The sequence below is a fragment of the Eleutherodactylus coqui genome, chromosome 6 (assembly GCF_035609145.1).
Source record: "Eleutherodactylus coqui strain aEleCoq1 chromosome 6, aEleCoq1.hap1, whole genome shotgun sequence".
In the NCBI taxonomy this organism is placed as follows: Eukaryota; Metazoa; Chordata; class Amphibia; order Anura; family Eleutherodactylidae; genus Eleutherodactylus; species Eleutherodactylus coqui.
Window position 1 is genome coordinate 226,163,464 of NC_089842.1, and position 16,824 is coordinate 226,180,287.

At 52.3% G+C, this 16,824-nt stretch overlaps 1 protein-coding gene across 2 annotated transcripts in view; it reads right to left on the bottom strand.

Moving 5' to 3' along the window:
- LOC136633338 (class I histocompatibility antigen, F10 alpha chain-like) overlaps positions 1-15,043 on the bottom strand; it is a 64,488-nt gene extending 49,445 nt beyond the window's left edge. For both annotated transcript variants that reach the window (XM_066609001.1, XM_066608999.1), the window contains exon 1: positions 14,903-15,043. In XM_066609001.1, coding sequence (XP_066465098.1) covers positions 14,903-14,960 — 58 coding nt within the window. In that variant the 5' untranslated portion in view covers positions 14,961-15,043. The remainder of the gene's footprint in view (positions 1-14,902) is intronic.
- Between the last annotated feature and the right edge of the window lie 1,781 nt (positions 15,044-16,824).

Consider the following 16,824-nt stretch of genomic DNA (forward strand, 5'->3'; position numbering starts at 1 on the left):
AAATCGGCGGTGCAGAGCATTGCACCCTGCATTGATACTACAGGCACAGAATTGTGTAGGCAGGGCCACAACACAGTTATTAGTCATTGAATAGACGCAGTGGGCCTTTTCTTTTTTAACAAAAGGGAAAAAAGTATATTTGCCCTGCCTCTGTCAGTCCTAAGGGCTCTGGGTACGTGTGTGCTGCGTGGAGAACCTAAAAAAATCAGACGCAACCAGCTACGGTTGAGTGCAGCCTTGCGCCAATTTCTTTCCTGCCTGGGAAATACCTGCTCTGCCACAGTTAATAACTCTGCAACAGTAAAGTTCTGTGACACTTTTGCAGGGCCGCAACACAGTTATATTAGTCAGTGAATAGACGCAGTGGGCCTATCCTTTTAAACAAAAGGGAAAAAAGTATATTTGCCCTGCCTCTGTCAGTCCTAAGGGCTCTGGGTACGTGTGTGCTGCGTGGAGAACGTAAAAAAATCAGACGCAACCAGCTACGGTTGAGTGCAGCCTTGCGCCAATTTCTTTCCTGCCTGGGAAATCAAATCACTGGTAATACAGCATGCTGAGGGGTAGGGGTAGGCCTAGAGGACGTGGACGCGGCCGAGGACGCGGAGGGCCAAGTGAGGGTGTGGGCACAGGCCGAGCCAGTGCGGTGGCCAGGGGTAGAGGCAGGGCCAGACCGAATAATCCACCAACTGTTTCCCAAAGCGCGACCTCGCGCCATGCCACCCTGCAGAGGTCAAGGTGCTCAACGGTGTGGCAGTTTTTCACAGAGACGCCTGACGACCGACGAACAGTGGTGTGCAACCTTTGTCGCGCCAAGATCAGCTGGGGAGGCACCACCAACAGCATGCGCAGGCATATGATGGCCAAGCACCCCACAAGGTGGGACGATGCCCGTTCACCGCCTCCGGTTTGCACCACTGCCTCTCCCCCTGTGCCCCAACCTGCCACTGAGATCCAACCCCCTTCTGAGGACACAGGCACTACCGTCTCCTGGCCTGCACCCACACCCTCACCTCCGCTGTCCTCGGCCCCATCCAGCAATGTCTCTCAGCGCAGCGTCCAGACGTCGCTAGTGCCACAGTTTGAGCGCAAGCGCAAGTACGACGCCACGCACCCGCATGCTCAAGCGTTAAACGTGCACATTGCAAAATTGATCAGCCTAGAGATGCTGCCGTATAGGCTTGTGGAAACGGAGGCTTTCAAAAGCATGATGGCGGCGGCTGCCCCGCGCTACTCGGTTCCCAGTCGCCACTACTTTTCCCGATGTGCCGTCCCAGCCCTGCACGACCACGTCTCCCGCAACATTGTACGCGCCCTCACCAACGCGGTTACTGCCAAGGTCCACTTAACAACGGACACGTGGACAAGCACAGACGGGCAGGGCCACTATATCTCCCTGACGGCACATTGGGTGAATTTAGTGGAGGCTGGGACAGAGTCAGAGCCTGGGACCGCTCATGTCCTACCCACCCCCAGAATTGCGGGCCACAGCTCGGTGGTGGTATCTGCGGCGGTGTATGCTTCCTCCACTAAAGCACCCTCCTCCTCCTCCTCCAATGCAACCTCTGTCTCGCAATCAAGATGTGTCAGCAGCACGTCGCCAGCAGTCGGTGTCACGCGGCGTGGCAGCACAGCGGTGGGCAAGCGTCAGCAGGCCGTGCTGAAACTACTCAGCTTAGGAGAGAAGAGGCACACGGCCCACGAACTGCTGCAGGGTCTGACAGAGCAGACCGACCACTGGCTTGCGCCGCTGAGCCTCCAACCGGGCATGGTCGTGTGTGACAACGGCCGTAAGCTGGTGGCTGCTCTGCAGCTCGGCAGCCTCACGCACGTGCCATGCCTGGCCCATGTCTTTAATTTGGTGGTTCAGCGCTTTCTGAAAAGCTACCCCCACTTGTCATACCTGCTCGGAAAGATGCGCCAGCTCTGCGCACATTTCCGCAAATCCCACACGCACGCTGCCACCCTGCGGACACTGCAACATAGGTTTAATCTGCCAGTGCACCGACTGCTGTGCGACGTGCCCACACAGTGGAACTCTACGCTCCACATGTTGGCCAGACTCTATGAGCAGCGTAGAGCTATAGTGGAATACCAACTCCAACTTGCGCGGCGCAGTGGGAGTCAGCCTCCTCAATTATTTACAGAAGAGTGGCCCTGGTTGGCAGCCATCTGCCAGGTCCTTGGAAAATTTGAGGAGTCTACCCAGGTGGTGAGCGGCGATGCTGCAATCATTAGCGTCACCATTCCTCTGCTATGCATCTTGAGAAGTTCCCTGCAAAACATAAAGGCAGACGCTTTGCGCTCGGAAACAGAGCCGGGGGGAAGACAGTATGTCGCTGGATAGTCAGAGCACCCTCATGTCTATATCTCAGCGCGTTGAGGAGGAGGAGGAGGAGCATGAGGAGGATGAGGAGGAGGGGGAAGAGACAGCTTGGCCCACTGCTGACGGTACCAGGCTGCTTGCCTGTCATCCTTTCAGCGTGTATGGCCTGAGGAGGAGGAAGAGGAGGAGGAGGAGGATCCTGAAAGTGATCTTCCTAGTGAAGACAGCCATGTGTTGCGTACAGGTACCCTGGCACACATGGCTGACTTCATGTTAGGATGCCTTTCTCGTGACCCTCGCGTTACACGCATTCTGGCCACTACGGATTACTGGGTGTACACACTGCTCGATCCACGGTATAAGGAGAGCCTTTGCACTCTCATTCCCGAAGAGGAAAGGGGTTCGAAAATGATGCTATACCACAGAGCGCTGGTGGACAAACTGATGGTAAACTTCCCATCCGACAGCGCTAGTGGCAGAAGGCGCAGTTCCGAGGGCCAGGTAGCAGGGGAGGCGCAGAGATCAGGCAGCATGTACAGCGCAGGCAGGGGAACATTCTCCAAGGCCTTTGCCAGCTTTATGGCTCCCCAGCAAGACTGTGTCACCGCTCCTCAGTCAAGGCTGAGTCGGCGGGAGCACTGTAAAAGGATGGTGAGGGAGTACATAGCCGATCACACGACCGTCCTCCGTGACGCCTCTGCCCCCTACAACTACTGGGTGTCGAAGCTGGACACGTGGCCTGAACTAGTGCTGTATGCCCTGGAGGTGCTTGCTTGTCCTGCGGCTAGCGTCTTGTCGGAAAGGGTGTTTAGTGCGGCTGGGGGAATCATCACAGATAAGCGTACCCGCCTGTCAACCGACAGTGTCGACAGGCTAACACTCATCAAGGGGAACAAAGCCTGGATTTCCCCAGACTTCTCTTCTCCACCAGCGGACAGCAGCGATACATAAGCAATACGTAGGCTGCACCCGCGGATGGAAGCTACGTTCTCTCTCAACATCCAAAACGGGGACATTTCTGCTTCATCAATCTGTGTCTAATATTCCTCCTCCTCCTCCTGCTCCTCCTCCTGAAACCTCACGTAATCACGCCGAACGGGCAATTTTTCTTAGGCCCACAAGGCTCACTCATATAATTTTTCCAAACAATTTTTATATGTTTCAATGCTCTTAAAAGCGTTGAAACTTTAACTTGAACCAATTTTTCGTTAAACTGGGCTGCCTCCAGGCCTAGTTACCACTTAAGCCACATTAACCAAAGCGATTAATGGGTTTCACCTGCCCTCTTGGTTGGCCATGGCCAATTTTTTGGATGTACATTAGTACTGTTGATACAGCAATTTTTGTGGGCCCTCGCCTACAGTGTAATCAAATGAATTTTTAGCCCACCTGCATTACAGCTGACGTTACATCCGCTGTGTTGGGCAATGCAATGGGATATTTTTGTGTATCGCCGGTGGGTTCCAGGGAGCCACCCATGCTGTAGGTGCACACGGAGTTTAACCTACATGTGTCCACTTGTAAAGAACCCCAGTCTGACTGGGGCATGCAGTGTGGGCCGAAGCCCACGTGTATTAAGCACGACATTACTACCTCAGCTGTGTTGAGCAATGCAATGGGATATATTTATGTACCGCCGGTGGCTTCCTGGCACCCACCCATGCTGTGGGTCCACAGGGAGTTGTTACTACATCTGTCCACTTGTAAAGAACCCCAGTCTGACTGGGGCATGCAGTGTGGGCCGAAGCCCACCTGTATTAAGCACAACATTACTACCTCAGCTGTGTTGGGCAATGCAATGGGATATTTTTATGTACCGCCGGTGGCTTCCTGGCACCCACCCATGCTGTGGGTCCACAGGGAATTATAAATGCATCTGTTTCCACTTCTAAAGAACCCCAGTCTGACTGGGGCATGCAGTGTGGGCCGAAGCCCACCTGCATTAAACATGCAATGGGATATTTCTATGTACCGCCGGTGGGTTCCAGGGAGCCACCCATGCTGTCGGTCCACAGGGACTTCACAATAGGGAGTTGTACCTGCCTGTGTCTATGAATTAAAAAGCCCGGTCTGACTGGGGCATGCAGACACCTTGACAGAATGAATAGTGTGTGGCACATAGGTTCCCCATTGCTATGCCCACGTGTACAGCTCCTGATGGCGGTGGCACAGGATTATATTTCTCATTGCTTCTGTACAGCATTGTGGGCTATCGCCCCGCCCCTTTTAAAGAGGGTCGCTGCCTAGCCGTGCCAACCCTCTGCAGTGTGTGCCTGCGGTTCCTCCTCATGGCAGACGCACTTATAAATAGACATGAGTGTGGCGTGGCATGAGGGCAGCTGAAGGCTGCGCAGGGACAATTTGGTGTGCGCTGTGGACACTGGGTCGTGCGGGGGGGTTGGGCAGCATGTAACCCAGGAGAAGTGGCAGCGGAGTGTCATGCAGGCAGTGATTGTGCTTTGTTGGAGGTAGTGTGGTGCTTAGCTAAGGTATGCATTGCTAATGAGGGCTTTTCAGAAGTAAAAGTTGTTGGGAGGGGGGGGGCCCACTCTTGCCGGTATTGTGGCTTAATAGTGGGACCTGTGAACTTGAGATGCAGCCCAACATGTAGCCCCTCGCCTGCCCTATCCGTTGCTGTGTCTTTCCCATCACTTTCTTGAATTGCCCAGATTTTCACACATGAAAACCTTAGCGAGCATCGGCGAAATACAAAAATGCTCGGGTCGCCCATTGACTTCAATGGGGTTCGTTACTCGAAAACGAACCCTCGAGCATCGCGATAATTTCGTCCCGAGTAACGAGCACCCGAGCATTTTGGTGCTCGCTCATCTCTAGTTTTTAACATTAGAAAGTCCCATTGACAATTGTGTTAAAAAAACGCAAGTGGAAAGGCACCCAAAGGGGCGATCAGATAACTCTGTATAAATACATGAGGGGACGATACAAGGATCTCTCCCAGGATCTGTTTATATCCAGGACTGCGACGGTAACAAGAGGGCATCCGCTACGTCTAGAAGAAAGCGGGTTTCATCACCAACACAGAAAGAGCGCTATGATATTACAGTATATAGAGATTAGGTGACCAAGAGGGTTATTGATCCGGGTCTTGGAGTCAGGTAGAACTCAAATGTTGATCCAGGGATTATTCTGACTGCCATTATGGAGTCAGGAAGGAATTTTTTTCCTCCAAGTTAGCTAAATTGGCCTCTGCCCCGTTTTTTTTTCTTTTTGCCTTCCTCTGGATCAACAACGGGAGGGGGGGGGGGTAGAAACAGGCTGAACTAGATGGACATTGTCTCCTTTCAGCCTAACATACTATGTTACTATGTTATTAGGACGCCAGCCCTCCTTATAGGCAGGGTCTTCCCTCTCCCTGTTACCAGCTCAGGGCAAGATACTTTCCTCAGCTTCCATCTTTGTACATCTGGTATATCTTACCTCCAACGCCGAGGTCGGCTGTCAGCCGTGCTGGATTGGGTCATCACCTACCCGGTAGATTGACACAGTGGTTCCACATCCTCAGTCATTACACTGATCCCCATTCATACCACTCAGAATACACAGCAGATAAGCGATTTCACAGCTGCCCCCCCTATATTTCCCATAATACACTGCAAATAAGTGATATAATAACTGATATCCCTCTATACTCCCCAGAATTCACCACAGATAAGCGATATAACTGATACCCTTCCATAATCTACAACATACACTATATATAAGTGATATCATCACCTCCATACTCCTCAGAATACACCGCAGATAAGTGATATAATAACTGATCCCCTCCATACTGACAAGAATACACTGCAGATAAGTGATATAATAACTGATCCCCTCCATACTCCCCAGAATACACTGCAGATAAGTGATATAATAACTGATCCCCCTCCATACTGACCAGAATACACTGTAGATAAGGGATATAATAACTGATCCCCTCCAGACCCCCCAGAATACACTGCGGATAAGTGATATAATAACCGATCCCCTCCATACTCCCCAGAATACACTGCAGATAAGTGATGTAATAAGCGATCCCCTCCATACTCCCCAGAATACACTGCAGATAAGTGATATAATAACTGATCCCCTCCATACTCACCAGAATACACTGCAGATAAGTGATATAATAACCGATCCCCTCCATACTCCCCAGAATACACTGCAGATAAGGGATATAATAACTGATCCCCTCCATACTCACCAGAATACACCACAGATAAGTGATATAATAACTGATCCCCCTCCATACTGACCAGAATACACTGCAGATAAGTGATATAATAACTGATCCTCCTCCATACTCCCCAGAATACACTGCAGATAAGTGATATAATAACCGATCCCCTCCATACTCCCCAGAATACACTGCAGATAAGTGATATAATAACTGATCCCTCCATACTCACCAGAATACACCGCAGATAAGTGATGTAATAACTGATCCCCTCCATACTCACCGGAATACACTGCAGATAAGTGATGTAATAACTGATCCCCTCCATACTCGCCGGAATACACTGCAGATAAGTGATATAATAACCGATCCCCTCCATACTCCCCAGAATACACTGCAGATAAGTGATATAATAACTAGAGATGAGCGAACGTGTTCTTCCGAGCTTGATATTCGTGCGAATATTAGGGTGTTCGGGATGTTCGTTATCCGTAACGAACACCATGCGGTGTTCGGGTTACTTTCACTTCCTTCCCTGAGACGTTTGCGCGCTTTTCTGGCCAATTGAAAGACAGGGAAGGCATTACAACTTCCCCCTGTGACGTTCAAGCCCTATACCACCCCCCTGCTGTGAGTGGCTGGGAAGATCAGGTGTCACCGGAACATAAAAGTCGGCCCCTCCCGCGGTTCGCCTCAGATGCCGTGTGAGTTAGATGAGGGACAGTGCTGTTTGTACCGGAGCTGCTGTAGGGAAAGAATTGGTAGTTAGTGTAGGCTTCAAGACCCCCCAAAGGTCCTTATTAGGGCCACTGATAGCTGTGTGTTGGCTGCTGTTAGCAGTGGCAAATTTTTTTTCCCTCAAAATCGGCTCTGCAGAGCGTTGCACCCGGCATTAGGGACAGAAGTGCTGCATAGGCAGGGAGAGTGTTAGGAGTGAGTGTAGCCTTCAAGAACCTCAACGGTCCTTTCTAGGGCCATATTTAACCGTGTGCAGTACTGTCCAGGCTGCTGTTAGCTGTGCTGCATTTTTTTTTGCTTCTCAAAATCGCCTCTGCAGAGCATTGCACCCTCCATTGATACTGCAGGGAAAGAATTGTATAGGCAGGGCCACAACACAGTTATTATTCATTGAATATACGCAGTGCTGCCTTTTGGTGCCAAAAAACGGAAAATAATTCTATTTGTCCTGCCTCTGTCCGTCCTAACGCCGGTGGACACGTGTCGGCTGCGTGTGCAACCTGTAAAAATCAGACGCAGCCAGCTACGTTTTACTCCTGGCTTTGCCATTTGCTTTCCTTAATTGGGAAAAAAAATACCTGCTCTGCCACAGTTAATAACTCTGCTACCCTCACGTTCTGTGACACATTAGCAGGAAAACAGCACAGTTATTAAACTTCTCATGTTCATAGAATATACGCAGTGCTGCCTTTTGGTTGAAAAAAACTGAAAACAAATCTATTTGTCCAGCCTCTGTCCGTCCTAAGGGCTGTGGACACGTGTGAGCTGCGTGAACAACGTTGAAAAATCAGACGCACCCAGCTACGCTTTACTGCTGGCTTCGCCATTTGCTTTCCTTAATTGGGAAAAAAATACCTGCTCTGCCAGAGTTATAATAACTCTGCTACCCTCAAGTTCTGTGACACATTAGCAGGGACACAGCACAGTTATTAAACTTAGATTATTTATTCACTAGAGGCAGTGGGGCCTTTCGTTTTCCAAAAAGGGAAAAAATTATATTTGGCCTGCAGTCTTGCGCCAATTTATTTCCTGCCTGTGAAATCAAATCACTGGTAATACAGCATGCTGAGGGGTAGGGGTAGGCCTAGAGGACGTGGACGTGGCCGAGGACGCGGAGGGACAAGTCAGGGTGTGGGCACAGGCCGAGCTCCTGATCCCGGTGTGTCGCAGCCGACTGCTGCGCGATTAGGAGAGAGGCACGTTTCTGGCGTCCCCACATTCATCGCCCAATTAATGGGTCCACGCGGGAGACGGTTATTAGAAAATGAGCAGTGTGAGCAGGTCCTGTCCTGGATGGCAGAAAGTGCTTCGAGCAACCTATCGTCAACACACAGTTCTGCGCCGTCCACTGCTGCAAATCCGAATCCTCTGTCTGCTGCTCCTCCTTCCTCCCAGCCTCCTCACTCCACTACAATGACACCTGCTCAGGAGCGGGAACACTCCCAGGAACTGTTCTCGGGCCCCTGCTCAGATTGGGCAGCAGCGGTTCCTCTCCCACCAGAGGAGTTTATAGTCACTGATGCCCAACCATTCGAAAGTTCCCGGGGTCCGGGGGATGAGGCTGGGGACTTCCACCAACTGTCTCAACAACTTTCTGTGGGTGAGGAGGACGATGACGATCAGACACAGTTGTCTTGCAGTGAGGTAGTAGTAAGGGCAGTAAGTCCGAGGGAGCAGCGCACAGAGGATTCGGAGGAAGAGCAGCAGGACGATGAGGTGACTGACCCCACCTGGTGTGCAACGCTTACTCAGGAGGACAGGTCTTCAGAGGGGGAGTCAAGGGCATCAGCAGGGCAGGTTGCAAGAGGCAGTGCGGTGGCCAGGGGTAGAGGCAGGGCCAGACCGAATAATCCACCAAGTGTTTCCCAAAGCGCCCCCTCGCGCCATGCCACCCTGCAGAGGCCGAGGTGCTCTAAGGTCTGGCAGTTTTTCACAGAGACGCCTGACGACCGACGAACAGTGGTGTGCAACCTTTGTTGCGCAAAGCTCAGCCGGGGAGCCAACACCAACAGCCTCACCACCACCACCATGCACAGACATATGATGGCCAAGCACCCCACAAGGTGGGACGAAGGCCGTTCAGCGCCTCCGGTTTGCACCACTGCCTCTCCCCCTGTGCCCCAACCTGCCACTGAGATGCAACCCCCCTCTCAGGACACAGGCACTACCGCCTCATGGCCTGCACCCACACCCTCATCTCCGCTGTCCTCGGCCCCATCCAGCAGTGTAGTTCAGCGCACCGTCCAGCCGTCGCTTGCGCAAGTGTTCCAGCGCAAGCGCAAGTACGCCGCCACGCACCCGCACGCTCAAACGTTAACCGTCCGCATCGCAAAATTCATCAGCCTTGAGATGCTGCTGTATAGGGTTGTGGAAACGGAGTCCTTCAAAAGTATCATGGAGGCGGCGGCCCCGCGCTACTCAGTTCCCAGTCGCCACTACTTTTCCCGATGTGCCGTCCCAGCCCTGCACGACCACGTCTCCCGCAACATTGTACGCGCCCTCACCAACGCGGTTACTGCCACGGTCCACTTAACTACGGACACGTGGACAAGCACAGGCGGGCAGGGCCACTACATCTCCCTGACGGCACATTGGGTGAATTTAGTGGAGGCTGGGACAGAGTCAGAGCCTGGGACCGCTCACGTCCTACCCACCCCCAGAATTGCGGGCCCCAGCTCGGTGCTGGTATCTGCGGAGGTGTATGCTTCCTCCACTAAAGCACCCTCCTCCTCCTCCTCCTCCTCTGTCTCGCAATCAAGATGTGTTAGCAGCAGCATGTCGCCAGCAGTCGGTGTCGCGCGGTGTGGCAGCACAGCGGTGGGCAAGCGTCAGCAGGCCGTGCTGAAACTACTCAGCTTAGGCGATAAGAGGCACACGGCCCACGAACTGCTGCAGGGTCTGACACAGCAGACCGACCGCTGGCTTGCGCCGCTGAGCCTCCAACCGGGCATGGTCGTGTGTGACAACGGCCGTAACCTGGTGGCGGCTCTGCAGCTCGGCAGCCTCACGCACGTGCCATGCCTGGCCCACGTCTTTAATTTGGTGGTTCAGCGCTTTCTGAAAAGCTACCCACGCTTGTCAGACCTGCTCGTAAAGGCGCGCCGGCTCTGCGCACATTTCCGCAAGTCCCACACGGACGCTGCCACCCTGCGCACCCTGCAACATCACTTTAAGCTGCCAGTGCACCGACTGCTGTGCGACGTGCCCACACGGTGGAACTCTACGCTCCACATGTTGGCCAGGCTCTATGAACAACGTAGAGCTATAGTCGAATACCAACTCCAACATGGGCGGCGCAGTGGGAGTCAGCCTCCTCAATTCCTTTCAGAAGAGTGGGCCTGGTTGGCAGACATCTGCCATGTCCTTGGTAATTTTGAGGAGTCTACCCAGGTGGTGAGCGGCGATGCTACAATCATTAGCGTCACCATTCCTCTGCTATGCATCTTGAGAAATTCCCTGCAAATCATAAAGGCAGCTGCTTTGCGCTCGGAAACGGGGGCGGGGGAAGACAGTATGCCGCTGGATAGTCAGGGCACCCTCCTGTCTATTTCTCAGCGCAAACAGGAGGAGGAGGAGGAGCATGAGGAGGATGAGGAGGAGGGGGAAGAGACAGCTTGGGCCGCTGCTGACGGTACACCGGCTGATTGCCTGTCATCCTTTCAGCGTGTATGGCCTGAGGAGGAGGAGGAGGAGGAGGATCCTGAAAGTGATCTTCCTAGTGAGGACAGCCATGTGTTGCGTACAGGTACCCTGGCACACATGGCTGACTTCATGTTAGGATGCCTTTCTCGTGACCCTCGCGTTGCACGCATTCTGGCCACGACGAATTGCTGGGTGTACACACTGCTCGATCCACGGTATAAGGAGAACCTGCCCACTCTGATTACCCAAGAGGAAAGGGGTTCGAGAGTGTTGCTATACCACAGGACCCTTGCGGACAAGCTGATGGTAAAATTCCCATCCGACAGCGCTAGTGGCAGAAGGCGCAGTACCGAGGGCAAGGTAGCAGGGGATGTGCGTAGATCGAGCAGCATGTACATCCCAGGCAGTGCAACAGTCTTTAAGGGCCTGGCCAGCTTTATGGCTCCCCACCAAGACTGTGTCACCGCTCCCCAGTCACGGCTGTGTCGGCGGGAGCACTGTAAAAGGATGGTGAGGGAGTACGTAGCGGATCGCACGACCATCCTTGGTGACGCCTCTGCCCCCTACAACTACTGGGTGTCGAAGCTGGACACGTGGCCTGAACTAGCGCTGTATGCCCTGGAGGTGCTTGCTTGTCCTGCGGCTAGCGTCTTGTCGGAAAGGGTGTTTAGTGCGGCTGGGGGAATCATCACAGATAAGCGTAGCCGCTTGTCAACCGACAGTGCCGACAGGCTAACACTCATCAAGATGAACAAAGGCTGGATTTCCCCAGACTTCTGTTCTCCACCAGCGGACAGCAGCGATACGTAAGCAATACGTAGGCTGCACCCACGGATGGAAGCTACGTTCTCTCTCACCATCCAAAACGGGGACATTTCTGCTTCATCAATCTGTGTCTAATATTCCTCCTCCTCCTCCTGCTCCTCCTCCTGAAACCTCACGTAATCACGCTGAATGGGCAATTTTTTTTAGGGCCACAAGGCTCACTCAAATAATTTTTCTGAACAATTTTTATAAGTTTCAATGCGCTTAAAAGCGTTGGAACTTTAACTTGAACCAATTTTTCGTTACACTGGGCTGCCTCCAGGCCTAGTTACCACTTAAGCCACATTAACCAAAGCGATTAATGGGTTTCACCTGCCCTCTTGGCTGGCCATGGCCAATTTTTGGGATGTACATTAGTACTGTTGATACAGCAATTTTTGTGGGCCCTCGCCTACAGTGTAATCAAATTAATTTTTAGCCCACCTGCATTACAGCTGACGTTACCTCAGCTGTGTTGGGCAATGCAATGGGATATTATTGTGTACCGCCGGTGGCTTCCTGGCACCCACCCAGGCAGTGGGTCCACAGGGAGTGTAACCTACATGTGTCCACTTGTAAAGAACCCCGGTCAGACTGGGGCATGCAGTGTGGGCCGAAGCCCACCTGTATTACGCACGACATTACTACCTCAGCTGTGTTGGGCAATGCAATGGGATATTTTTGTGTACCGCCGGTGGGTTCCAGGGAGCCACCCATGCTGTAGGTGCACACGGGAGTTTTTAATACATCTGTACACTTCTAAAGAACCCCAGTCTGACTGGGGCATGCAGTGTGGGCCGAAGCCCACCTGTATTACGCACGACATTACTACCTCAGCTGTGTTGGGCAATGCAATGGGATATTTCTATGTACCGCCGGTGGCTTCCTGGCACCCACCCAGGCAGTGGGTCCACAGGGAGTTTAACCTACATGTGTCCACTTCTAAAGAACCCCAGTCTGACTGGGGCATGCAGTGTGGGCCGAAGCCCACCTGCATTATGCACGACATTACTACCTCAGCTGTGTTGGGCAATGCAATGGGATATTTCTATGTACCGCCGGTGGCTTCCTGGCACCCACCCATGCTGTCGGTCCACAGGGACTTCACAATAGGGAGTTGTACCTGCCTGTGTCTATGAATTAAAAAGCCCGGTCTAACTGGGGCATGCAGACACCTTGACAGAATGAATAGTGTGTGGCACATAGGTTCCCCATTGCTATGCCTACGTGTGCAGCTCCTGATGGCGGTGGCACAGGATTCTATTTCTCATTGCTTCTGTACAGCATTGTGGGCTATCGCCCCGCCCCTTTTAAAGAGGGTCGCTGCCTAGCCGTGCCAACCCTCTGCAGTGTGTGCCTGCGGTTCCTCCTCATGGCAGACGCACTTCTAAATAGACATGAGTGTGGCGTGGCATGAGGGCAGCTGAAGGCTGCGCAGGGACACTTTGGTGTGCGCTGTGGGGGGGAGGGGGGGCGGTTGGGCAGCATGTAACCCAGGAGAAGTGGCAGCGGAGTGTCATCCAGGCAGTGATTGTGCTTTGTTGTAGCTAGTGTGGTGCTTAGCAAAGGTATGCCATGCTAATGAGGGCTTTTCAGAAGTAAAAGTTGTTGGGAGGGGGTGGGGCCCACTCTTGCCGGTATTGTGGCTTAATAGTGGGACCTGTGAACTTGAGATGCAGCCCAACATGTAGCCCCTCGCCTGCCCTATCCGTTGCTGTGTCGTTCCCATCACTTTCTTGAATTGCCCAGATTTTCACACATGAAAACCTTAGCGAGCATCGGCGAAATACAAAAATGCTCTGGTCGCCCATTGACTTCAATGGGGTTCGTTGTTCGAAACGAACCCTCGAACATCGCGGGAAGTTCGTTCCGAATAACGAACACCCGAACATTTTGGTGTTCGCTCATCTCTAATAATAACCGATCCCCTCCATACTCCCCAGAATACACCGCAGATAAGTGATATAATAACTGATCCCCTCCATACTCACCGGAATACACTGCAGATAAGTGATATAATAACCGATCTCCTCCATACTCCCCAGAATACACTGCAGATAAGTGATATAATAACCGATCCCCTCCATACTCCCCAGAATACACCGCAGATAAGTGATATAATAACTGATCCCTCCATACTCACCAGAATACACCGCAGATAAGTGATATAATAACTGATCCCCTCCATACTCCCCAGAATACACTGCAGATAAGTGATATAATAACCGATCCCCTCCATACTCCCCAGAATACACTGCAGATAAGTGATATAATAACTGATCCCCCTCCATACTCACCAGAATACACTGCAGATAAGTGATGTAATAACTGATCCCCTCTATACTCCCCAGAATACACTGCAGATAAGTGATATAATAACTGATCCCCTCCACACTACCCAGAATACACTGCAGATAAGTGATATAATAACTGACCCCCTCCATACTGACCAGAATACAGCGCAGATAAGTGATATAACTGATCCCCTTCATACTGACCAGAATACACTGCAGATAAGTGATATAATAACTGATCCCCTCCGTAATGACCAGAATACAGATAAGTGATATAATAACTGATCCCCCTCCATACTGACCAGAATACACTGCAGATAAGTGATATAATAACTGATCCCCTCCATACTGACCTGAATACACTGCAGATAAGGGATATAATAACTGATCCCCTCCATACTGACCAGAATACACTGCAGATAAGTGATATAATAACTGATCCCCTCCATACTGACCAGAATACACTGTAGATAAGTGATATAATAACTGATCCCCTCCATACTGACCAGAATACACTGCAGATAAGGGATATAATAACTGATCCCCTCCATACTGACCAGAATACACTGCAGATAAGTGATATAATAACTGATCCCCTCCATACTGACCAGAATACACTGTAGATAAGTGATATAATAACTGATCCCCTCCATACTGACCAGAATACACCGCAGATAAGGGATATAATAGCTGATCCCCTCCATACTGACCAGAATACACCGCAGATAAGTGATATAATAACTGATCCCCTCCATACTGACCAGAATACACCACAGATAAGTGATATAATAACTGATCCCCTCCATACTGACCAGAATACACCACAGATAAGTGATATAAAACCTGATCCCCTCTATACTCCCCAGAATACACCGCAGATAAGTGATATAATAACTGACCCCCCCTTCCCCCCATACTCACCAGAATACACTGCAGATAAGCGAAGGAGAAGCACAATGAGGGGGAACATCCTCCTCATCCTGATATATTGGGGCCCAGAGTTAGGAGAACATGAAGAACTTCTCCTCTGACAAACACAACTGGAGCCGTCAGTCAGTGACTCCGAACACTGCAGGAGGAGCTCAGCTCTGATTGGACGGTAGGTATCCTCTCCTCCAATAGAAAAATCCCCCTGCTGCTGCTCATCAGTTACCGGGCAGAGTGAGGCTGGAGAGGTTAGATGGTGGAGAAAGCGAAAGTAACATGTTGGGAGATTATAGAAATAATGACGATTTATAAGAAAGTGTGAGGTAAAAGTTGGTGCTAATGAGGAATAAGACGGAAAGGGAGGTCTGCTGGTTGTGTGGGGGCTGGTGTGGTCACCATGGTGATGTGTAATAAACCTCTGTCCACCATTGTGTCCGCTCTCCTCTGCTAAGCGGTTCTATCCAGTCACAACGAGCGATATCTGAGCGATGATGAAGGAGAATGATGATGGCTGTGATGTACCTGTCAGAACAGCCATCCGGACAGCAGCGACCAGAGCAGTGCGGACAGCAGCAACCACAGCCCTATGGGCAGCACTGTCACCAGTGGGATTAATGTCACCGCTGAGGACACCATTTCCTGCTAGATAATCACTGCTGACATCCATGTGATGTCCTGTACAGAAAACAGCGGCCGTAGGATGAGATACGCCACCGCTGACCGGAGAACAGCGGCAGTAGGATGAGATACGCCACCGCTGACCTGAGAACAGCGGCCGTAGGATGAGATACGCCACTGCTGACCCGAGAACAGCGGCCGTAGGATGAGATACGCCACCGCTGACCCGAGAACAGCGGCCGTAGGATGAGATACGTCACAGCTGACCCGAGAACAGCGGCCGTAGGATGAGATACGTCACCGCTGACCGGAAAACAGCGGCCGTAGGATGAGATACGTCACCGCTGACCCGAGAACAGCGGCCGTAGGATGAGATACGCCACCGCTGACCCGAGAACAGCGGCCGTAGGATGAGATACGCCACCGCTGACCCGAGAACAGTGGCCGTAGGAGGAGATACGCCACCGCTGACCCGAGAACAGCGGCCGTAGGATGAGATACGCCACCGCTGACCCGAGAACAGCGGCCGTAGGATGAGATACGCCACTGCTGACCCGAGAACGCCGGCCATAGGATGAGATACGCCACCGCTGACCTGAGAACAGCGGCCGTAGGATGAGATACGCCACCGCTGACCTGAGAACAGCGGCCGTAGGATGAGATACGCCACCGCTGACCCGAGAACAGCGGCCGTAGGATGAGATACGCCACCGCTGACCCGAGAACAGCGGCCGTAGGATGAGATACGCCACCGCTGACCCGAGAACAGCGGCCGTAGGATGAGATACGTCACCGCTGACCCGAGAACAGCGGCCGTAGGATGAGATACGTCACAGCTGACCGGAGAACAGCGGCCGTAGGATGAGATACGTCACCGCTGACCTGAGAACAGCGGCCGTAGGATGAGATACGCCACCGCTGACCCGAGAACAGCGGCCGTAGGATGAGATACGCCACCGCTGACCCAAGAACAGCGGCCGTAGGATGAGATACGCCACCGCTGACCCGAGAACAGTGGCCGTAGGATGAGATACGCCACCGCTGACCCGAGAACAGCGGCCGTAGGATGAGATACGCCACCGCTGACCCGAGAACAGCGGCCGTAGGATGAGATACGCCACATCTGACCCGAGAACAGCGGCCGTAGGATGAGATACGCCACCGCTGACCCGAGAACAGCGGCCGTAGGATGAGATACGCCACCGCTGACCTGAGAACAGCGGCCGTAGGATGAGATACGCCACCGCTGACCCGAGAACAGCGGCCGTAGGATGAGATACGCCACCGCTGACCCGAGA